We start from the raw sequence: 24,403 nt of genomic DNA on the forward strand, positions 1-24,403 counted from the left end.
ATTCCGATGGTACGTTATTACCATGACGACCGAAATAACTAGAACCCTCGAAGTAGTTTCTCTTCGCTGAGCATTACGCCGTGGCACAGTGAAAGGATCGGACGTGACAGTGAGCAAGTTAAAACGGAGAAAGCGTGGTTGAATCTTGTGAATTACTTTTGTGAAAGCATTCATCAACGAATTGTGTTTGGCGATCGTGACGATTCCAAATCATCATAAAACTTTTTATAGGGTAGGTTTTTTAACACCACATGCTTTCCTTACTATATTCTTATGTTGATTGAATCTCAATGATTTAAATGAATTTTAAACATTTTCTTTATAGATTGATCGTGCGTGCAAAGAATTCCGAACTCCTCAAAAGCTCCGAAAATGTGTGACCCGTGCTGCAGCTCGTATGATTCGTGCTATTCGTGCTATCCTTACACAAAACACCACTGTTCGTCATGCCACAAGTGTGATCGCTGTTCTCTGACATGCTGCACCAAACATCGCTACCATTATTGCTATCTATGCTTTCGTCATCACCACTAGGTGACGGGTTGGACTCTTTGCTCCAATATCCGTTATCCCATTATGACAAAATTATCCCGCAAACCACATCACTTAATTTCCGATCTCCGTTCCGGGATTCTTCTTGTTGGTTGATTTCGTAATGTTACCCGAAAACAATTTTTTTTTCTGCTGCAAATATGGATTACATTCCTTGCAAATCGAATCCTGCGAGGCTCCAACACAAAGCAAAATCGAACGCACTATTTCCGGGGTCGCAGAAAACAAACATTGCGTGACCTGGAACCATCGGACTCGGTGGTAGATGCGGTTGTCTACCAGCCATAGTTCTCGTATAGTTTTCTGTGGGTTTTGGGCAGATGCAGGAGAAGGTTAGGGGTTAGTAAGTAGTAGAGAGTAGCAGTCCTTTCTCGTGCATGCTTATGCTCAGCGTGTGGCACTCCAGATCGATACTATTTTGAACACAAAGCGAAAGTGTAACTGAAATACTATTTGAATCTAGAACGTCACCATAAATCTCTTCGCGTACGAGTTCGTCTGATCGGAGTGGGATTCAATTTGCAATATTTGTTTACCGACAGTTTTGTTATTTCGATGCCTCAATCGAACGATGGCCCGCCCTTGCCCGTTTCGATCATCCCTCAAGCTAGCTGGGTTGCAAGGAGTAACAAACGGTCCTTGCCAACCATTCTCCAATTGCGTATGCTCTTTCTACGCAGTAACATCAATACAAGTACCGTTTGGACATTCAACACAGTAAATCCATGCGATATTCGGTTAGTACCTTAATGAACAGTATCAATGTTGTAATTTTCTGAACTTATATTTTTTGTTCTTTTTTCAATTTTGCAGTTCCAAATAATCAAAAACAATTCGCTTTAAATTAAAATCTACTGGCATAAGCACAAGGTTCAAAATTTACTCAGTGTTAAACAAGCTTGTAAAATATTCGACGGTAACTAAGTAGAAAAAGAGGCTCGACGGTAACTATCAAGCTTATGGCGCAAATCCTACGGAATACCTACTCCAGCATTGCTGTGCTTACGATAAACTTTGTGCTAAATTGTTGCGCTATTCGTTAAAAGCTCGTGGTTGAAAAGATAATCAAGTAAATGTTTGTTACGCAAATGAATTTATTCCGCAAACTGCACAACTAGCGCTCGGGTCGTTATCAGTTCAGCATCAAACGTTGACTATCACATGTTAAGCTAATAGTGCTATTATGGGCAATCAAATAAAAAAAATCCTTAAACTAAACTAAACCCAATCGTTTTTTGTGAAATTGTAAAAAGGAAAGGCTGGTCTAGAAAAACCGCCATTTGAAACGCTACTTGCGCTACTGTTCTCTAGAGGGCGCTGACTGGGAGTGTGTCGTGCAGCGGGAATGCAGGCGCAAATTATATTATTTAAATTAATTTATGTTTTATGGACGTTTTTAACGACAAACACAATTTTTGGCTATTACATTAACTAAAACTTGCCAAAATTTCTTCCTACATATTCTAACACACAATTCAAGAAGCCACGCAGTTCGTCATAATAGTGAGCGACATAGTGCACGTAGGGCTAATAACCATGGCAACCAAAATAACTAAAATAATCGAGCAAATTGCTTCTGGCCCAGCATTCAGTATTGGTATTTCGAAGGAAGAGGTTGTTAGAGAAAATTAGAAAATTTCGCATAAAACGCAGTTTCCAAATTCCTGTTAAATTGTTCATCGAAACCATTGACAAATTCCTGTTAGCGATTTTCGAATTCCCAGAAGTGCCTGCTGAAGAATTAGTTTGAAAGTTTTTGGGATTTTCGTACCCTTCATCGTACACCTACGTTCCGAAACGGTAAGTTCTCTGCTGTTCCCCAACCACACGAATCCATTGGCGTAGAATTGGGAAATCCTTGCATAAGACCTTGATCCAATTTGAATTACATTTTGCGATTCTTTGACTCTGAGGTCATGCCCATGTTCTGAACGTGCTCTAACGAGCTCTTACTTTTCGCCTTTTTCTCCGCAGGACGACCTTCTAAGCGGTTAGGAAGCAGCTGTCGAGGAATCGAAAAATCAAAAATACGCAAAATGTGTGACCCATGTTGCAGTCCCTGTGATCCCTGCTACTCCTGCTATCCATGTGTAAGTGTGAGACACCACTGTTCGTCCTGCCATAAGTGTGACCGGTGCTCACTGTCCTGTTGCACCAAGCATCGGTACCACTTTTGTTACCTGTGCTTACGTCACCATTATTAATAGTCCCAAATCCCAAGGCACTTTTTTCTATAAGCCCAAATGTCCCCCATTCCCCCAAAAGGTCACCTCGTTGCTCATTTTTCCAAAATTCACCCCATCTAGTGTCGTAACGTAACTTTCGACGTTCTCACTTGTACCGTTGAGAGAAAAAACCTCATTGCGTGTACCATCTCTGCACCATGTCTACTACGATCAGCAGCAGACTCGGTGGTAGATACGTTAGGCTACCAGCCGTAGTTCTCGTAAAGTTTGTCAGATTATTGTGGTTTAGTAGACGACGACAAGGTGCGGCCGAGGAACAGTGGCAGTGGAGCTTGCCCACGAATGTGTTAGTGTTACGTGGTGTGCTACCATCAGATCGATACTATTTTAGAGACACCACGCGGCTATCCAGTGGCGCTGAAATTGTATTTGAATCTAGATCAATGCCAACATCCTCTTCGCCGTTCCTCAGAATGGTGCACGACAGGAGTTTCTTTCTCTTTTTCCGCATCTCTCTATCTCTCTCATACTAGGGAATACTGTGACAGCGACGGAAGGCCACTGACATTCCGATAGCGATGAGCTCTTCAAGAGGCATTTCTTTCGATAGTTAAGCATGGCTTGTCCTTCATAAGCGAAATATTGCCAGTAGGCCACGGATATTTCGTAGTTGAACCGTTTAAAACCATACTGTCGCTAGTTGTGTAAAAAACGATAGGATAGTCCATCGCCTACTGTAAAAGTATCATCTTTCCGGACGAATTTCTAATGTAAATTAATCAACCTTTCATCTACTTTTGCCGATTTGTGGAAGGGATCACCGCTTCTCCTAACTCAGCTACCATCTGATGTAGTCTACTGCTATCACGTTTAGGTCAGAAGATGCACAACTTGCCCCGCAGTAAAGCCAGTAACGTATTCCCAGTGTGTTAAACAACAATACTAATTTAAGCACAAATCCAAGATTTGTTCAAGCTCATAACTGTGATCTAACAGGTAGTAATCTGACATCGGATTGTACGCTCGGCATGAGAAAGGCGCTCCAAGTGCAGATCTAGCGAGCTGCATCCGACACGCGAAAGTCAGTAGTAAACAGTATGGACTTTTTTAAAACATAAACTCGATGTTAGTTCGTACAGCCACACTACATTATGATTTATGATTCAAAACCGTTAGATTAGTAAGATTCCGGTCATACAAAAATAGTCGAAAGTTACTGCCGTTATCAATAGTGCTGGGCGTACTAACACACTCAATCGTTGCTCATCTTCAGTCTGCACAACATGTTTATCTTATGTTCTTGCACTGTCTCCTTCTTATGTTGTCCTATTTCATATTCCGAAGTCACCAAAGGCAGTTTGTGGTCCTCATGCTCCCTGTAGCCCATGTATTCCCTGTGACCCGTGCGGTCCCTGTGACCCTTGCAGCCCTTGTGGTCCGTGCGGTCCGTGCGGTCCGTGCGGTCCGTGTGTCCCTTGTGGCCCCTGTGATCCCTGCAACCCATACGTTCCGTGTGGCCCATGTGGCCCATGTGGCCCGTGTGGCCCGTGTGACCCGTGCAATCCCTGCAAACCTAGTATCCGCACAGCCCACGACCTAAATTGCATGCCCCAGTGTCCGACCTTCTGTCCCCCGCAACACTGTGGTCCACGTTTCATTACCGTGCAGCAGCCTCCACGGCTCGTTGCTCAGAAGAAGGTTATCAACTGCACGCGTACGGTTATCGACAAGCACGTGGTGCCGCAGACTAAAGCGATCGTCGAGCCGAAGTTGATCTACCAACCGAGAACCATCTGTGAGCCGTGTGTCATCTACAAAAAGAGGACTGTACCGCAGCCGCGGATCATCTATTACAAGCGGATCGTTCCGGACCCGAAGGTTGTGTGTACTCCGCGTGTGGTGGTTGAACCGAAGGAGATCTGCACCACGCTGGTGTGTCACCCCAAGCCACAGGTTATTCAGGTGCCACCGGCCAAGGATTACTGTTGTGTACCAGCTGGCGCTACCTACTTCAAGAATGGCTGCTGTCCACCAAGTGTGGCCGCCATTTGCGGTCCGAAATATTGCTAATTCCCGATTGAAAACCCCTGTAAGAGATGAGAACTCCTCAACTTAAAATAGGTGAGAGTATGAAGAATTTTGTAATGGCTCACAGGGACACAGGGAATCGAGACTTCTGTCATGCTCTTCTCTTTCCCATTTTTTTTTTTTTTAGCAGAATCCATAACATCACAGAAGCTTACAATCTTGTCCAACTTACTTCCCAAGCATAACCGATTTCAAAACAACTGCTTCTTTGCGGTTTTTAGGTGCGTATGTTACTGTCTCTTAATTACCGTACCAACCACCACTAATTACCTTACAGGCTGTAGAATACTGTAAACTTGGAATACTTGTTGGCCCTCCATCATTAGTGATCATCACTGCGTGACCTCATAACGTAAGTGAGACTGTTCATTCGGTAACCCGTTCAGATCCTAATGATCTTAGATAAATCCTTACATTTCAGGAGATTTTGACGCTGCTTACCTTCCTGTTAATAATCACATCGCTAGCCTTCAATACTTACCCGTACCAACAAGTCATCATAGAGCTGTGCTTTTAGGCGTCTAACATGAAAGTTAGCAAACCCGTAGACCAAGTCTATGCTGTGCGCTTCAGTGTATCAGGACAGCCTTCCGTGTGGAACTGGTCGCTAAATTGTTCGTTGTTTCCTGTTTGACATCTGTTACGTCGATGAAACTTCTATCCCATGTTAGCATTTGCAAAGCAAAGCAGCCCTCGCCTCGCACGGTGAAACACCGTCGCACTCACTCCGGAAGTAGTCCGTTCGAATAAAACAGCCTGTAAACGGTGGTACGAATTCCGGAAATCAAAAAACACACCGTTTTCGTATTTTATTTATTCCCTCACGCGGTGCACCAGTGGCTCGAAGTCTTTGCCCCAAAAGACTAACTTAGAAAACTTAGAAAAGAAGTACAGAACTACAGCGCTATCCGAACTCCATTCACACCATTGTGTTGAGGCCCACGATGGGTTGACTTTTGCTCCGGGCCCGATCGTCCCACTTCTTGGCGGCGTTCGCTACGAACCCGGGCCTGATGGGTGTGTCGAACTCGTCGCGCCCATCCTCCAGCTTCCTAGTGCTGGTGCTGCGCTGCGAGCATCGACATCCGCTGCAGTTGGAATCGGTCGGTGAGCTTTGGTTCGATCGGAAGTCGGTCCGGATAATGCTCAGAGGTTTCGTTGACGGTTCCGGTCTCGAACGTGCCGGATGTCCGGAACTGGCACTCATTTGCAATGCTTCCTGGTCAAACTTGTCCGCCGGTACGTAGGTGCTCTTCCGAGAAGGGAGAATGTCTTCGACGAAAGAACCATTATCGTGATACCCGGGACTGGAGGCATCTGCTTGTGGTTGTTTCTGATGATGGTGGTGAGGCACCGAGTGTCGGCTGGTGGAGTACGTAGGTCCCGCATCGCGATAGGCCCGTCGATCCCGATAGTCCTGCCGTGGTAGGTACTGAATCTCCTTGCCAGCTATCCGACGACTTTCTTCCGGGGCACGTGCGACGTGCGCAAATACTGGCACCTGGGACGATGGGTACACCTTCCGTTCCACGATAGACTCGGCACTCCGACTGAGCGGAGAGGTGTCCCCATCACGGTAGTCATCACTTCGCTGATGATTGTGGTTCTGGTGATTCTGGTGATTTTGGTGGTTGTGATGCGTCTGGTGGTTATGGTGATGATGGTTCTGATGTTGAGGTTGCTGGAGGGTTGATTCCGCTTTCGACACCACAAAGATTGGCGCCTGCTCTGTGTCGGTAGCCACATCCTTTTTCAGTGACACCCGATCGGTGACGTCGGCTCCGCGTGTCAGACCCGACCCCGACTCCGTCTGAGTCATGTGGGCAGTCATCCGTGCCAATGGATCAGCCAAGTCGATGACGAACAGGATTGCCACCAGAAACGACAGGCAGCCCAGTATGATGGCATTATCGTGCAGATCGGGGTGGACTTGGTCTATCGAGGCAAACACTAGACCCCCTGTAAGATGCGTAAGAATGTTGAAGGTTAAACCCGGCTACGATTCCTCGATTCCGCCAGTGAGTTACCTGCGGCAAAAAACAACAAAGTCCCCAACGAAAGCACGATCTTTTCGAACAGATTCGGACGTGTTTTTGCATCGACGCATCTGAAACGACATTACGATTACACATCGAGACATTCCGGATAACAGCGGGCGGAGGCTCCTAACGCTGAGCTCATGGTTTATGGTATCACATCGTCACAGGCCACACAGTCGACTCCATTGTTCACATGTGAATAATGCCCAAAGTGCCACCAGTAAGCGGCGGTCCATTGTACGCGTTGAAGACTTGCGCAAGGGCTGACGACTCCCTCCGCGGTTTGGGGTGGAGGTTGGGCAGGTTGCTGGTATGTGCCACCCGATACCAGAAAGGAACAGAAATGTCACCGCGCGCGGCTGGGTGGTAATGAAAAGTTAACCCCGCAAGACGTTCGTTCGGCCGAACAGGCCCACTAGAAGTCCGATAGAAGCCTGTGGACTGGTAGGAGAACTAGCAGAAAAACGAACGAACCAGCAACAGCACAACGCGTGCGCCAAGGATGAAGGTCGTCTCCCATTCCAGCAACCAGACAAAGCCATCGCAGGTCGCCCGTCAACCTGCTCCGCTGTTTATGAGAAAATGTTCAACTTCCGACCGGCTGCACTTGAGCTTGGGTACGAGCGTGACCCGTAAGGTCTCTAAGGCCCCGCAACTTCCCACATCGAAGCCAAACGGCCGGCACACGGCAGAGTATTGTCCCACACAATAAGACAAGCCGAACCGAGCGGAGTGGTAGGTGAAAAAAATCTGTTCAAACCATTCGGAAAACAAGGAAAAACACGGGGCCGAAGAAGGTGGACCTGAAACTAGCGAAGGAAAACAAACCAGCCAAACAATCCATGACAACAAAATGGCAATACGTGAAAACACTAAACAGCCCTTCCTTCTGTTTGGAGTACCGACGAAGTTCGCCCTAGGGCATTGTGGGGGAGAGAGGAAGAGGGGAACTGACCTTGTAATTAGCATTAGCGCGATGACTATCGTGTATCCCCCGTAGACGATGTTCGTAAATGCATTGCCACCGCTGCTCCAGGTTATGTTGTGGATCAGACTCCATTCGCTACGGAAGAGAAGAATTATTTTTTGAGGAAAAGTGACAAACTTGTCAACGACTGATGATGCTGCATTTCTTGTCAGATGTTGCTTGAATTTGTTATCAACACTGAAACGCTTTTAAATGGCCACTCCACTTGTGTACTTTGCCTTAGATTTGCGTTATTTATTTAATCGATTTGAAAACTTTGGAAGCAAAGAGTTTTAAAGAGTACTGAAAGCAATAGAATGGCGGAAGAAAAGTATGCAATATGTTAAAATTAAACATAAACTATCAAAACTATTTCAAATAACCACCTTTTAATAGAAGTTAGATCAAAAATGCAAAACAAATGAAAGAACATTACTCACGAGTGATTTAATGAAGCAGTTAGCATAGAGATAAAATGAATATTTAAATTACACATTCTAAAACATAGACAATCGTTCCTCAATCTCGTTCTTTGAAAAGCTCCTTTACATCGCAATAACGATGGCACATACACGCGGAAGCAATGACACCTCCGGCAATAACACCAAAGTGGTCCAAATGGTTTTCCCTCATCTTTCCGAAGCGGAAATGCTAATTATTCCGCACCGACCCCCCACACAAACGACGCGATTTAGAGCGCCCTTGGGCGACGGACCGAGGACCGATGGCGGCTTCTGGTCGTTAAACGGTGCAAATTACACCGAATGCTTTGCAAACCAACCATTTCCAGACGGATGTTCGTGGTGGATGAGTGACGAACTTACCGCGATAGCTTCTGATTTCTCACAAACACTCGCCGCGACTCATGATCGGTGATAATCTTCGTAATAACGCACGCCACACAACCTAACTGCCAATGTCACGAAACGGAAAAAAAGAAACAATTAAACAATTTGTGCCCCGTGTTCGGTTGTTCGATTACCCTCCCCGGACACTTACTAATTCTAGAAACTTGATCACTACCCTGGCCGCCGGTTTCACCATATTCTCCGCCGGTTGTTACTCGTGAGAAGAGCCGTGACGGTAGTACACTCTGCTGATCGATTGATCGATCGTTCCACAACTTAAGCGCTTCGTTTGTCTTGTTCCTTGGAGGGAAATCTCTTGTCGCGAACAGTTTCTTTCGCCCACACCGCACCAATGGCCAACAAAATCAGCGACGCGTGCATGATCCACCGGGCGGGGGCGGTGTAGCGCTTCACTTCGCTCCGCTATCCAAATTCATCACTGGTCGAACACATTTCACTAACCATCATGCACTTTATTGATGGGCCCCGGATCCGTTTACTGCGTTCGTCGCTGCACGATGCGTTGATGTTACTCGTCTGGTAGTGAGCGCCCGACTGAAACGATAAGACCGGTGAGATCGATCAAAGTGCGTTCCGGAGGTCCGTTCCACGCGGTGGCTAATCAGCGAATGGCTTTCCCGACCCGTGTGGGGTATGTTTTTTCCCACCCATTTCCCACCTCCACGACAAAAACAGGCGAACCCACAACAGTGCGAGAAGTCCGAGAGCTGCACGATCGCCTCGGTGGTTGTGTGCCTCGATGTTTGGTGGCTGATAGTGGCCAATACTCATACGGCACACATACGCAAGCGACATTACGGTTGTGTTCGTCTACGCCTTAGAAGATAATATTTGATGGTGCAGCGAAAACAATGGCCGGTCTCTAGACACTCTGTGCACGCACCGGTGCGGACTGCGCTTACTTTTCGTATTATTTTTAATGGCTCCAAAACGTGTCTTGATATTAGTACGAGTATTCCTTTCTCGCTCTCGCACGCATAGCTAACAGGCCGCGCATTTAGGTGGGTCACACAAAACTGGGCGTTGGTTCTTTGGGCGCTGTTTGGCAGCAGCATCTCCGGAAGACAATAAATGCGCACAATTGTCACGCACCGAGAGATCGGGCGGAATGTTTCAATGATGTCAGATTTTTAGGTTTTTGGGGTGTTTTTTGAGAGCTCGGCAATGTGACAACCGAAAGCATTAGCATAACGCAAGCACACTTATGCTTTCGTACACAATGGAGCGCTTCTTATCAGACGGTGCGTCGTCGTGGCTAGGCCGTGTAGGGCTGTACCGTACGTGAGAAAGTGCATTCCTCGGTCCGCTGTAACGGGCCGACAGTGAAAAGTGAAACGGTTGACTGCAACGTGGAGCTCCATGTTTAATATCGGGCATTGGGTCTCCGCCGTATCGGACACCGAGAGAAATGAAGTGCATCAGCTACCTCAGCTTTAACAGAACAAATAATGTAAAACAATTATGAGAATGTTGCCTTACTAGCTGGTCGAATCATTCGAAATTGAAATAGTTCACACAATTAATAATAGCCCAAGGCTGGGTGACGTTGTACTCGGTACACTCAATATTGGGAAACCCGACGAACGGAACCAGACTGCCTGGCCCGAAGAATTATTTGACTGAAGTTTATGTACGCGTGTACATCCATTCGTCATTAGGGCTTATTCTGTGAAATGTGATGTTTGAGTCACACCTGAAATTCATTGCCAGCCAGCGGGACCTGAATCAATTGTTTTGTTACTTAAACGAGAGATCTACGACCTACCGACTTGCCAGCACCTCCGTTGACACCCTCAGCAAACAGGAGGCCTAATTGCATGGGACTGCGGCAGCGGAAGTTTCACTTTTCCCCAAAAACCATTACATGCTATGCAAAATGTGTTAGTCTCTTAGCAGAGAGTGCCGGCATCTCGCTCGGTAGCCGACCCCTTCGTGTACGGAATGCAAATGTACTGGCACGACGCTAAAATAAAACGGTTCAGGGGGAGATATGATCCGACAGACATAACGCTGCGGACAAAGGCCAGTTTTCATCAGCGTTGGTCAGCTGTTCCCAGGGCACTGGATACGCCCGATGTGTGTCTAATTCGTACCAAAACAATAGACCACAAGAAAACGCCCCCCATGCAGCGTAAACCTTGAAGGATCATTATTTTGACGTTGACACCGTTGTTGTTACTAACTCATCGCAGGTGACATATTAATTTGATTGATTATTAAACCGCAAATTACGCGCGATGTGTATGACCTCGTTTGGCACAACCACAAAATGTTCAGCTCTTGGAGGCTGGCGCCGCTGGGTCAACGGACCGTTCCTCCTCGCACCGCTCACAACTTAAGAGGCCCACGGGCTCAGCCGGAGATTCCTCTTCGACCTGTTGCCATGGCACCCGGAAAGGCTTAACTCCTTTTGGCAGAGCACTCGGTTGCAGACGATATGCACAAGCGAGTGCGCGCCCAATATCGTAGTACGAGTAGTTATGGTATGAAAAGTATTCCGGATTTTTGTACGGGAATTCTTTTGCCACATTTCCGACGACTGGAATCGGACCGAGACACTGTAAGAAAACTCTGAAACTGAAATGATCGGCACGAAGCTACGGAAAGAATTTTCCGAAAACGAACCTGCTCATATTCCGTTTCGCGGAATATTTTCGGCGACACTCCGGGAAGTACTTCGTAATCGAAAGGAGCACTCATTTTGGGTTTGTTTCTGAGCGGCGCATCCAAGGGGTAGTTGTCCGGCTACAACACGATGGTAAAATATTATGTACTATTTTCCATTTCTCCGCTTCGATAAATATTCAACAAGCTTTTCGGAATTTACCTCAATTTTACACAAACATTTGCGTGGCTGGCAAAAACAGCGAGTAAATTTCAGCATCGACGCCATGATGATGAGGATGATGATTTTAGTTACATTTTCCTAAAAGAGATAAGTTATAAACGAATTTTAAGCCTGCTTTGTATTGCTTTTAATTTGAAGCGTTTTGAAGCGTTCTACTGAAGCGTTTCTGATGAGAGACTAGCTAGGTTAGTCTAGCAACCGCTAGGTGGCGCGTTTAGAAAATCTTCAACGGCCAATTTAAAAAGTACGTGAACGAATAAAAAATAACCCATTCTAATTAAATTCAAGTATATAAAAAGATGTATTGAAGTTGTATTAATACGTATAGAATTCCTTTATTGTTTCCTAATATGGTTTGATTGTTTAAAAACGAAGTCCACCTCCAATTAAGCTTCTTTTATTTGTTACTTCCATCAATGTAGACTAACAAATATTATGCTTGTAGCTTTTGATTACACAGTTATGATAAATTTAGAATACAGTTTTGAAATACTTCATATCCCATAGCACTACGGGATAAACATAATGGAAGTCCATCATAGCACTACGGGATAAACATAATACGAAACGAAAATCGTTCTTTTATCCGAAATGACGCATTCGTTCCGTGTACAATTCCCGAATATTCCAGCTTACGAACGCTTATTCCGACCGTGCCGTCCTCAACACCGCGCACGTGTAATGCACCATGCGCAGTGATTAGCTTGCAGTGACCCAAAAATATCCGCTGACCTAATCCCTTCAAATTTCTTAAACACGCCGAACGGCACTACGATTCAAACAAAACATCGACGATCCCCCAACCGTCTGCGTATCACCGTAAACACACGCAACACAAGCGAAGAAACACAAGGGAAACATAAATTATGTCACCAGTCACGACGCTGAAGTGAGGCAAAATAAAAAAACACACTCCGAAAACCAATGCAACCCGCGATTATGCGTACGACGGTTCCGATTGACAATGACCCTTCTCAGGGCAGTGGAAAAGGTTTCGAAATGCAGTGGCTGCTTGCGTCCCGGTTCGGTTCAAAGCGAAAGCAGTCAACAGATCACATTCTAAAGGGCCGCCGTTCTTTGCGTGATCCGAGAACTTATGCTGAGCGCGCGTTTCGGTGATGATTTATGGTGATCTTCGCTGATCCTCTCGGTTGCCGACTTTTCACCCATAGAGCGATTTAAGCGATGACCATGAAAGCGATCCCTTCGGCTATTGATCAACGTCCGCGTGAACGTAATTTATGATGAACAATTTGGCTGTGATTGAATTATTGGTCTTTGGATGTAGAAAAATAAGTTTTGAATTTTAATCTCTTAATCCCTACTTGTTTGTTGAGACATTTCTGACAAAGTTGAGACGAATTGAAGGAGGAGCTTAACTCAATCAAACTTTTTTCATTCTACCCTATCAGTTAGAAGTAGAAAATTGATATATCAATCGTTGTCTAAGCGCACCATAAATCGTTTCGATTAATTTCCTCGATGCCGGAAATCATTGATCGTAATTTGTCTCCTTATTCAACGATCAAGTAACACAGTTGCCTTATATATTTTCAATTACCGACGACGAACAAAAAAGCAGCCTTCAAGAAAGTGAAACAGTTTTGCGCAATACGCACTCGTTCGGTCGCCGATCGGTGCTTGTTACCGACCCAGTAACCGGGAAGCAGACCTTCGATCCCCGCCACGACCAGCTGTCATAAACAATAGGATTTGTACCATAACTTAGGATCAGCTACGGAGCACTTGGCCACCCGGCAGTGTCGCATTGCATTACCAACACAACACTGCGTGTGAGTAGCTCGTTGTCCGAAATGTCTCGAGAAGAATGCGCCATAACTCATCCGATCAAGTGCAGTGGGTACCGAGCGGAAACAATCAGCTATTAGACTAATCGACTCGACACACACAAATAAATTAATTTTTTAATTTATTCTTAATCCAGGTTCAGCCATCGGCTTAACCAGAAACGAGGGCGGAAACTCCTTCGGTGCTTGGAGAATGGCTAGGTGCCTAGAAGAAGATGGTAAGGCCTTGCTTCGAGCACATTTTTGAAATTAAAGAAGAAATATTCGGAAGATGAAACGGCTGTCACCTAGGTTTGGTCTAGATAAAAAGCTCCCCTTAGCAACCTACATTCATAGCGCCACCATCCTTCGGGTGGGTGCAAATGGCCACCGGTGCTCATAGAATATCATATGTTCAAAAGAACCGTCCTCTGTGTTCATATACAACACACCTGTAAGCTCGTTTCGTTCATCTTCTGTTGATTAGGGAACAGCAAGATAAAAATCTCCCAAAGTGGCGCTGATTAAAATCGGTCGTAAAACCGACTCAGAAACCTACGGTACACGACCACAGCCAGGATCGGCCGTAAAACAAATGTGATTCCTTGCCTCAGGTGTTTAGCATGCCGGCTCTAGCTTTCCATCCCGCACTTCACTTCGCAAATACCGGAACCCAAGTCCATAAAATCCAATTCCTGGCTGGTGCAGGAAGGGAAACCGATTAAGACCATTGTGCGAACTACAAAACGCACCGTATTAAGATGGCTAATCTAAATCGATCAGGATTGGTTTGGTTTCCACCGCTATCGCTCATTAGGCCCCAAAATCGGCGACATCGATCGCCAACATTCCAAACATGATCCTCGATCCTCGGAGCGAACCTTAAAATGCGAAGAACACTTCCAACCCCGATTTGTCACCTGATTATGGGGCGTGTGTTCTTATCGCGGCACACCGATCGGCGATGTATCTTGTGGCGATGTCATTTAAATAATTTTACATACGCCGCCGCTCTGATAACAGGCGGCAAATATCGAAAAAATGCGGATGCTGACCATTGATCGGGTCGGGTGATTAACATATGCGACCATCACCGGTACAGCATGTGGTATCTTTATCTCCCGCCGGACGAAACGGTAAATCACTCAACGTCTTGAGATGCTAATCTGAACGATATTTTCAACCTCGGCAAGGAGTGATCGTAAAAAGTTGACAATCTGTTCGTTATCATACATCGAAGACACAGTATATCACTGGTGAATTATATCTATACAAGCATCGGCAACCTTTGCCGAACATTTATTAAACAAAAGGTGAAAGGTCTCTATCATTGGCCAACATTTCTGTTATGCTGTTTGTAACAATATCTACATTCTTGATTAATAAACCTACACAATGAACAAATGAAAAGAGATTGATTTAAAATTGCAATCTATTGGCTCAAAGAACACAACAGGTTGGATTTAAGCGGCGCAATCTCTCAGAAGTCGCCAAAAATGGCAAAACTATCAACTCCCGAACCTCCGAATTAGAGTCTATCAGTCTGTCGCTAATCCACAAATTATTGATGCTCTCGATTCATCGTCGAAAGTATTGGTCAAGTCCGGTAGGAAAGAAACTGTGTAGCGAATGCCATTCAACGTGCTTGCATATTTATTCCGTTCCACTTTAATATCATTTGAAGCATGCACTCAAAAACCCAACGCAAAAAATGACGGAAAATATTCGCACGAGGGCGGCAAAAGCCGTTGACTTTCGACGTAAGCAGATTTCCACACGGATACATTAAATCATAAATTTACGAGCTCGGTTGATGTTCCCGCTGGTCGGATACGATCGGAATCGACACAGAGCCTGTTGCTAGCATCGCCCCGACCGGTTTTGTTTATTTGATTCTTATTTTTCGAATAGACACCCCTATACGGCTCGATTGATAATCAACACGCTTTTGCCGACATTCTGGCATCGGCAACAATAAGACGGTCTATTTCCAAGTGCGTAGTGTAAATATAAGTTCAGATTGTTGACGTGCGCTCCGTATAAACATTACATTTCATACCCCTACACTATAAATTTAAAGCCATCAAACGTTGATCAATATTATTCCGAATAAACGGTTCACCCGTTTTCCAAGCATAGTTCTGCATATAAATAATACATGAGAGCACAGTGGAAAAGGCACATACATAAAAAAATTTGTGGCTTTGCCAAATATGTATCATTCGGCCATAAAAATAATCAGTTCAAATAACCACTTAATTTAAAATAACCCAAAAATGCGTTGAAGTTTCGCCCAAACTTCATTATTGCTATAGATTAGTTGAGAATTATTCAAATCCAACAATTTATTCAATTTCAAAACGAATCCTAGCGAGAATTAAACCAAAATTTATAATAATTCATTCGAGCCACACTTAATCTCGACGACATTAATTAAAAAACCCCATTTAACGATCACCACAAGATCGCATAGATTTGCCTTATCTAGTTATTTGCGAAACCACCTTAACCTCGGTACATTAATCATGCAATGGGAGGCCGAGTTGTGATCAAACCACCCCGAAATTAAAAGAAGCACCCCGTGAGCGAGTTTTACTAACTTCTGTCGAAGTTCATTCGCATTGTTAAACTTTAAAAAATAATTCCCATTTCTATTCTACTCACCACAAGAAACCGTGACGCCTGCCTCACGGAAAAAATGCTACAACAGACCCAAAAACAAAAGCCAGACTTGTGTGCCTCTGGCGCTGTGGGCTGTTTTCATAATTTTCCGATTTGGATTCGGGCAGACCGTCATTTGCAACCGGCAGCGATTGTTTTTCTCCGTGCGCACGTGTGTTCCATTTCCACCGCGATCATCGTTGTAGCGCACGGTAGCGCAACGTTTTATTTCCAGCTGATGATCAACAGCTGACGATGTTTGCTCGGCCACCTACTCATACACGGGCGGTTTGTTGGAGAGTGCATTTTTGGCACGAGTTCCAACGATTTGCCAATTGTTTACCACAAACAAGGGCAAGGTCACCCTTAAGGTTGCCGTCACGAGACTCGATTACATTCCAGAAAGTTCCCGGTGGTTTATAATACTGCAGTTGAAGCGGTTGGTGTTTATTGACAAACGATCGAAGGATCTAGCCCGTACAATTAGCTCGAAATGGTGCGTTTCCCAAACATAACTTGGTTCGCTCGTAGTTCCATTTTTTTTTTTGCAAATCGATTCCTACGAATCGCGGTGGCCATTCTGCCACCATTCTTTTCAGCACACTTTCTCATGCGAACAGACCCGAGGAGGTAGCCTTTACCAAAGCAATTAGCATACATTAAACATCGCATCGCATTATTCGTAGCGCCAATGTCGTTTGCCAACTCAATCAAGGCGTAGGACCAGACCTCAACCAGACGGCGGTGACAGCTGCGCTCCCCTCACTGCATTGATCACTCGAGCGATCATTAAAATTCATTACGACAAACCGAGCCTCGAAGATCGATCGAGAAAGGGGACGGGCAGAGGCCGGGAACCCTTCTCAGCGGGCTTCGAACGCGAACCGAAAGCTAATCTCACGTGCCGGTCGTAAAGTGTCCCCCTCCCGAGCGGCCACTACGGGATCCAAGGCCGTACGGGACGCACTCGGTGGTCACTAGAGCGCAGCTGCACTTCGTGTGTAGCTACATCGGCAACCTTGACCGTGCACCGGCAGACGAGATGCGATCCCAGCCAGAGGCAAAGTGGCCGAACGGCCAGATAGTAGATCATCTCGGCCAGACTGATCAGACTCATACCGGCCAGCAGCGCCAGAATGCCGCCGAAGCTGGCCAACCCTGCGTTGAACGTCATGTACTCGACCCGCTCGGTGTACAGGAATTTGTTGTCCTTGAAGTACACGTACAGTAGCATCGGTTCCGCGCTAAAAATGGACCCCCAAAAACCAAAATTGTTCAGAGCATCCCGAAGGTGGTCCGGTCCATTGCATACCTTTCCCGGTCAGGACCCGTTCGAGCCAGCGAGTTCAGCATCTGGTCCAGGTTGAGCCAATCGTTCGATAGCTCCACGTCGTACTTGATCGTTGTACAGGCGGGCAGACAATCGCACAGTTCCCCGTCGCCCTCCTCGAGCATCAGGCCACCCAGTTCCATCAGCTTGGTGGCCGCGTCCTTATAGCAATTTATTTCGTGGGCCCTACAAACCCGGGTCGTGTTCGTCCGCGGCATCGCGAACGTGACACAACCGCACAACTTCAGCGTGTAGTTGGTGAGGCACTCGAACTCACAGTTCTGCTCGTTGTAGACGCGGAAGAATCGCAGGCTACGTTCGTCCGAAAAGTAACACTGGCGTCTGGAAGAGCAAAAACAGTACGAAGCATTTGCATGGCAGTTCCGGAAGAAAGTTTTCTCTCACTTGGAAGCCGGATGACGATGAAGGCTCTTCTGGGTGGTCATCATGCGGGGCTTGATGATGATCGATACGGCCTGCATCGGTGGCACTCGGATGTTGTACTCGCTGAGCCGTGGAATCTCGTCCGGCGAATGGATCGTAATCTTGTAGCCTTGTTGGGCTCCCTAGAAGTACGTGGAACTAATAAAAAATACCCCGGGTGGATACTCACGGAGTAACTTACGGAGCAGATGTACTCCCGGTCTTCCTCGTGGGTTTCCAGCAGCGCAATGATTCCTCCCTTGAAACCGCCACTGGCCGTCCGTCTTGGGTACGCCAGAAGGTCCTCGCTGGCGGTGTAACCGTCCTCCATAGTCCACCCGGTGCTCTCGATGATGCTGGCATGCGTCGTCTTCAACATATAGTGGTTCGCAAGATCCGTATTGAACTGCTCCTCACGAAACATCTGATCGTCGGCGTACAGCTCCTCGCCCGAGAGCGTGTTAAAGCTGTAACAAATGCCGTTCTCCGTTACCTTACGGGCCCACAGCGATTGGCACGGACGAAAGTTGAAACTCCACATGCACGCCCGAACGAGCTCGTCCTGCGGTATCGAGATTTTCATCAGCTCGGGCACCACATCGTTCTCGGACATCGTATCGACTGCCGTTCCCGTGCTGTAGTTCTCATTCTTGCGCATGACCGTGGAGCAGACATGCGAAAGGGCACGCAACCGGACCCACTCTTGGTCGCTGAGCAGGCTGTAATTCCGACGCAATCGCAGGAACACATCGGTCACGTTGAATCGGTCGGCATCGATGCGCGTCTGCGGGCAGATCGTAATGGCCGGGAAGGGCACCTTCCAGACGGGGTTCGACGACGGTGAAAAGCTCACGATGAGCGGCTTCTCCATCCACCGTTCGTGAACGAAGACGATGCCGACGATGCAGCAAACGAGCGACAGGATCACCATCACTGACCAGCACGCCCTGGGGAGGACAACCACGCTGTAGACGGTATTCGACACCACACGGTGCATTTCTCACCGCTCCTTGATCGATAGCTGCGGGTGCACCATATAGCGCATTCCGTGACAAGTGCTGCCTTCGAAGTACTCCCGCAGGATGGTCTTCCAAAACGACCACGGACCCAGGCCGGACCCGGAAACAGACACTTCACGGTTACTCATGACGCCGGTCAGAATGATACTAGCGCGACAACGCAGGACCTGGTCGTTGTTCCTGTCGCGACCAAATGGCGTGAAGCATCTGGAGGACATGACACCAACCTTCCTGCACGACACGCGTTGATGAAATTTTCACGAAGCTTGTCGCGCAAGTTGAATTTTTTATGATTTCTAAGCTGTTGAATCATACTCAAGCTGCTAACATCGCCATTATAATGCTGAAAAAATATTAAATTATGAAAACTTAAAGTATGTACGAAAAGTAATCAAAAATCATTTCTTTTGTAAACATGCCTAAAGACAAGAATACTCTGTATTATAATGAATGTAAAATTGATGCGAATAAAGTGCAGTTGATTATCATAATGAAGTTGTTTTCATATAATTATATAACTGTTACTAAACAGTAGATTGATACGAATTACTATAACTAAGGTATTTTTCTATTAAAATGACTAATAACGTAACATTATAATTAACATTCAAACCCCACTGTAGCCTCCTGGGAAACGCTAATTTGAAAGCAACCCACCCCCGAAAAGGGTTCCCGATTCCAGCGTGGGCGTATGCAAAAGCTTTGCTATAAATAATAAAAACAAAACTGTCGTGCTCAGACCCCGTTGAACTGGAGCGAGCTAGGTCGTATCAACTCGCAACCTCACAGATGAACCAACCAGCCAAACCAATTATCCGCCGGTTAAACATACGTGCAGCCAGCACGTTCCCTGGCACGCCACTTGCGCCGGTCGTAAAACGGACACCAACACGCGGAATGCCTATTGGGCATTGAGTGGACACTGAACAAAAAAAACGCAATTCCCATCGCGTCGTTGCCGAACGCGATGCTAGAACCTATTACAATTTGATGGTCACCAAACGTACACAGCGACACTCTAATTTATAGGACCGACAAAGGGATCGTCAACCGTGTGTCATCGACGGGGAGGCCCAGTGGGTGGCCCATCATCTCGCCAAGTCCTGGGTCGCAATCCTTCAAAGCGGGATGACACAATGGGTCGTTAAAAACTAGGAACCACTTTGAAACTATTCAAAGCTACTCGCATATTAGCAACCCACTACTGATCCGTTGACGGTGCATCCGAATTGCAGTTACTGCGCCGATGCATCGTCGAGGCGTAAATTGCAACCACGTGCCGGCAAGCCGGACGGAACCGAACCGTACCGTTCGGCATGATTAATGTTATCTTAACGATCGCTACCTTGAAACCGAAAACCCTCGTGTAGGGTGATCGTGAAAAATGGAATGTTTTGAATTGTTGTCGAATTAACATACCCCGAAAAGTGGATGCAGCATGGCCACTCTTCTCTCCGACCAGGTTTCGTATAATTTAATGGCGATTCAAAGGAATCAAATAAAAATGTCAATTCCGAAACCCTTCTCACTTTCTTCCCCATCCGTGGGGACGCATTCGTATAAGGTAAGAAGCGTAAGATCCAGCCACCGAGCCTGATTCTCGGCCTGAAGAATGTGAGCAAAATTTAATAATCATATGACAAATGGCTCCAACGTGGCAGGGGTCATAAATAAGCGCCAAACCAAACATTTTTCCACCAAAAACAAGGAAAACAGCAGAACATGATCCAGTGATGGCGATAATGTTTGATCACCGATACACGCGCTGGCTTCCCAGGCCGCAAGCCACCAGCAGCCCGCTGTCAGGACGGCCGACGACCTAACAACCGTTTCATTGTTAGTCCGATCCCATCTTGCACATTATGTATATTATGTGGCCCCGGACCATCATATCTTTTATGCTCCATCTTGGGGTCGCAATAATGAATTCATCGGCCATTAAATCCACCTACGCGCCCCACTGGCTGAGCTATGTTTCGTACCAATATTTTTACGACTGTGACGCGCGAGATGTCTTAATTTAAACGAACGAATTACTGGCGCGCGACAAATCATCTCCAAAGCATTCCCAATTCACTACCACCACCCGAATGGGCCGAACACAACTAAGTCGCTAACGAAGACGGACCCTTTTCGCCGTTTCAAAAGAGAAACGAATAGGAACTAAGCCAATTAGGAAGTGGCGTAAATCTTACCAAATTTTCACCTCCATCGAACCGAACCGAAAGGTTCGGAGAGTCGTATTCGAACTTTGATGCACGAGACAAATTTACGAGACTCGCATTTTTCACGACGGTTTAGTGACGATGTGACATTGTTTCATAACTATGTTTTTAAACCAATTTAGCATGGACTCGCTAAGGCTTGTGTTGGCCATTTGCTTTGCAGATGGTGTCAACCCCTAAGCTTGGAAAACAAATAAAACTAACCCTAATTCGATCGAACATCAAAAACAACATAAATTTACCGAACGTGAGCATAATGGGCTAATCATTCAGTTTCGATCAGGCTTCTGCTCTGTTGTGCCGGTTTCCATTTTTTCGCGGACGTTCCCGAATTTAAAGATTTTTAATCGAAAGATCTACACACGCTTAGAGACGGTGCTTAATAACTGACCACGAGACACTATCTTTCGACGAAAAATGCATAAAACGAATAACGACCATACCCTACATCAATCCAAACTATCGCCGGTCAACGCGGTGGCCGGACCAGACCGTCGCAACCGCGAACCGCCGATAACTATCGCCGTGCGTGATAAAAAAAGGCAAAAAGGTTGGCACTGAAACGGCGACTACGAAGTGCCGTTTCAGTTTTGTGACGCTCAAACGTCAACAACTTTGCTCAGTTTTGGGTATGTACTCTCAGCCCCGCGCCATTGTTGCCTGCAGCACATCGCACTAAATTAAAACTAATCTCCACGTCTTTTTACGCCGCAAGTCAATAAAAATCTTCCGCTAGAGCAGCGGAACAATTCTTGAAGGTCCGCCAGCCCCAAGTTTGTGTTTGGTCGTTACACCGAATTGCCTACGCCTGCCAGTGAACTATTGGCACTCCGAGGCACAGCTTCCACGTCGACCGGCACTGTTTCGAGCAAAAAAAAGGAATCTACGACAAATTGAGCCACTGATGTCACCCCGAGTGTGTCGTTTAAACGTTGCAATTCCATCGACGATCAAATGACGATGAGATCACTTTGGATCGTGGCGTACGATCACAACACCTGCGCACCGGAACCGTATATTATTTTTTGCGGGCACCCGGAAGGTTTAAAAATAATCTTCTTACCATTACGGTGGGGCGCCACTGCCAAACAAATCCTTCTTTTCTCCCGATGCATACATAAAATGTGGGGCATTTTTATGTTTCAATAAAATTGAAATTATAATAAACAAAGCCGGCCCCACGGTGATCTGCTCGAAGGCAATCGAACCGATCGCCGTCGTTTGATCATTTGATGGCTTAACTGCTGAGCATGGTTGGCACAGTGGGTACCTCTGGTGGCCAAAAGTACACACTCAGTGCTAGGGTTAGTTCGTATATTAAACATTGACCCCGAATGGGGTTCATAATTTAATCCAATATCTTTGACAGACGGTGAGCATAAAAAGAGGGTACATCTTACGGTTTATGCGCAAAATGGACCTCCCATAGTGCGTGGGAACGCGAGCGCACGCGTAGGTGGCGAGCTGTCAGCTGCTTTCACATGGCACCACACGCAACACGATCATTGACGGCCGGATTTGATTACATTTGTTTTCGTCCTCCACAACGAATCGTGCGCGAAACAGATTCGCGATATGCAAATGGTGCTGGTGAGTTGGTGTAATTTGATAAAAATTGAGAGATTATTGTTTGGGCGGTTTTTTTTTCTCTCTGCGTCCCCCAATTGAGTTGCCAAATTTGTTCACTGATGAAACAACGCATGGGACACAGCATTGTTGTTGTAGGCATGGGAGTTTATTGGTTCGACAAAAGATCCGACCGGGGAGGTTTGCGTGGTCACGGTTTCCTGCCGTTGATTCTGACAACCGATGAGTTGACTGCTTACCTCAGGGCTTCTCATTCATCATCGTTAAGAAAATGGCTGTAAATTACATCGAATCAATGCACGAATCGTAGTATCTTGTAGGATGATCGACTCAAATGTAGGATGGACGGTCATTGTATTTAAATCTTGGAAATTGATTTAACATAATAATCGCATCGACGATGAGGCCGATTTTCGTAAAGTAAAAAGATTACCACAATTTACGTTTTAATAGCTCATTGCTCACAAGACAAATAGGGTGTAGAGCCATAACTTTGTCGTAGCAAACTGGGCTCAAATTAACAACGAAAAAAATCGCACTTTGCAGTAAACAATTTGAACAAAAACCCATCTCCACTTCATTGGTTCATTCCCGCGTTCCGGTAGGTTCGCAGTCCTTGCGGTTGGTCTGAAAGTTACGATAAAGTTGTGGTGTTTATTTATCGTTTTATTGCACCGGCTCATCACACGAACCGTTTGGGCAGGCATTGGGCAGGTCATGGATCGAAAATGGGCAAACTTTTGACAGCGAAACAATAGCCGTAAATCTTCGGCTGCAGCTATAAAATGGCAATTTGGCTGTCCACCGTCTCTGACGGTGTAGGTCCGGACATTCCGGGGCCGATGTTTGCGAAAATGGCTTAATTTGTTTAGGAAAAGCTGCACCGCCGGTGTACCGTCGATTGATAAATATTTAACTTCCGATGCCAAAAGCTACAAATTTGAATTTGTTTTTATCACAAATTTAATGAAACAGCTGTTCCTAGTGAATTCAATAGATAATATTTATTTATAATATTATTTTATATATTAAAATAATATTTATTTATGCTTTTAAAAAAGCGCAACAGTTAGGTGCCTCTATTAAAGCATCCACAAATCCATAGAGTGTCCTCCAAATAATTATTTTATTTCAACTCTCTGTGGCAAAACATAAGAAGCATTCCCAGACAACATCTCTGATACCTTAACCACAGAAAATTTCCTCACCTAAAACCGTGTATCAGCTTGAAGTTGTCTTTTGCGTATGTCCGGCATGTTTTTTATTTTTCGACAGCAGAACAACATCCAACATAACTTCGTCGTCCCGAACGTGCCGATTGCTCAAAATATTCTCCTCCAACAAACTGATGCCGCCGGCGGTGGCGGTTCTTTGCTGTTCGGTTAATTACACTCTTTCTTCGTACAGAGCCGCCGACAAGGCTTTCTATTTGGTTTTCCTCATTGTGTCATAAATTCTGTCTTTTCTAATCTCTTCCGTGAAGTGTCGTAAGCATTGATAAAAACGTGCGCGCCACAGAGAGGAACTATCATCTCGCGATCTTTCAATCGTCTTAATGGTGCCACGTGATAGGCTTCGTGATATGACTTTAATTTTTTTTTTTTTTAATTTGCTAAAAATTCTAAACATCTTTCGGTGAAAACGTTAGTACGGTCACGGTCACCCACGATGATAGTTTTACACAAACCAGACCATCAAAACCCGCATACAATAATAGCATCACGTACACGACGTTTCTAATATTAGCATGATAAATTGGTAACATGCACGGCGATGATTTATGCCGCTCTGCAAAGATGAATGAAGTTACAAATTTAAAATG

General features: G+C 45.8%; 3 protein-coding genes across 3 annotated transcripts; 1 reads left to right on the top strand and 2 right to left on the bottom strand.

Moving 5' to 3' along the window:
• The first annotated feature begins 372 nt into the window (after nucleotides 1–372).
• LOC131205411 (DBF4-type zinc finger-containing protein 2 homolog) lies at nucleotides 373–4,808 on the top strand. Its single transcript, XM_058197492.1, has 2 exons — nucleotides 373–395; nucleotides 4,121–4,808. Exons 1-2 carry the CDS (start codon nucleotides 373–375, stop codon nucleotides 4,806–4,808), a joined length of 711 nt encoding a protein of 236 aa, XP_058053475.1.
• An 836-nt stretch (nucleotides 4,809–5,644) lies between these two features.
• On the bottom strand, nucleotides 5,645–9,253 carry LOC131216426 (uncharacterized). The gene is made up of 5 exons (XM_058210913.1): nucleotides 8,832–9,253; nucleotides 8,657–8,742; nucleotides 7,821–7,928; nucleotides 6,854–6,933; nucleotides 5,645–6,785 (listed from the first exon to the last, which is right to left on the bottom strand). The coding sequence occupies exons 1-5, from the start codon at nucleotides 8,874–8,876 to the stop codon at nucleotides 5,746–5,748; spliced, it is 1,359 nt and encodes a 452-aa protein (XP_058066896.1). The 5' UTR covers nucleotides 8,877–9,253; the 3' UTR covers nucleotides 5,645–5,745.
• Nucleotides 9,254–16,934: 7,681 nt separating this feature from the next.
• Nucleotides 16,935–18,897, bottom strand: LOC131215168 (pickpocket protein 28-like). The gene is made up of 5 exons (XM_058209554.1): nucleotides 18,755–18,897; nucleotides 17,953–18,697; nucleotides 17,733–17,893; nucleotides 17,310–17,669; nucleotides 16,935–17,241 (listed from the first exon to the last, which is right to left on the bottom strand). The coding sequence occupies exons 1-5, from the start codon at nucleotides 18,895–18,897 to the stop codon at nucleotides 16,935–16,937; spliced, it is 1,716 nt and encodes a 571-aa protein (XP_058065537.1).
• Nucleotides 18,898–24,403: the final 5,506 nt, after the last annotated feature.

This window comes from Anopheles bellator, chromosome 1 (assembly GCF_943735745.2).
Source record: "Anopheles bellator chromosome 1, idAnoBellAS_SP24_06.2, whole genome shotgun sequence".
Lineage (NCBI taxonomy): Eukaryota > Metazoa > Arthropoda > Insecta > Diptera > Culicidae > Anopheles > Anopheles bellator.

Coding starts and splice junctions, on each gene's coding strand:
- LOC131216426 (XM_058210913.1), bottom strand. CDS start 8,876: ATGGTGAAACCGGCGGCCAGGGTAGTGATCAAGTTTCTAGAATTA. Junction 7,929..8,656: donor AGAAATCAGAAGCTATCGCG/GTAAGTTCGTCA, acceptor TCTCTTCCGTAG/CGAATGGAGTCTGATCCACA. Junction 6,786..6,853: donor TTTGTTGTTTTTTGCCGCAG/GTAACTCACTGG, acceptor CGCATCTTACAG/GGGGTCTAGTGTTTGCCTCG.
- LOC131205411 (XM_058197492.1), top strand. CDS start 373: ATGTGTGACCCGTGCTGCAGCTC. Junction 396..4,120: donor TGTGACCCGTGCTGCAGCTC/GTATGATTCGTG, acceptor TGCTCCCTGTAG/CCCATGTATTCCCTGTGACC.
- LOC131215168 (XM_058209554.1), bottom strand. CDS start 18,897: ATGAGTAACCGTGAAGTGTCTGTTTCCGGGTCCGGCCTGGGTCCGTGG. Junction 18,698..18,754: donor CAGCTATCGATCAAGGAGCG/GTGAGAAATGCA, acceptor TGTCCTCCCCAG/GGCGTGCTGGTCAGTGATGG. Junction 17,242..17,309: donor ACGGGTCCTGACCGGGAAAG/GTATGCAATGGA, acceptor GTCCATTTTTAG/CGCGGAACCGATGCTACTGT.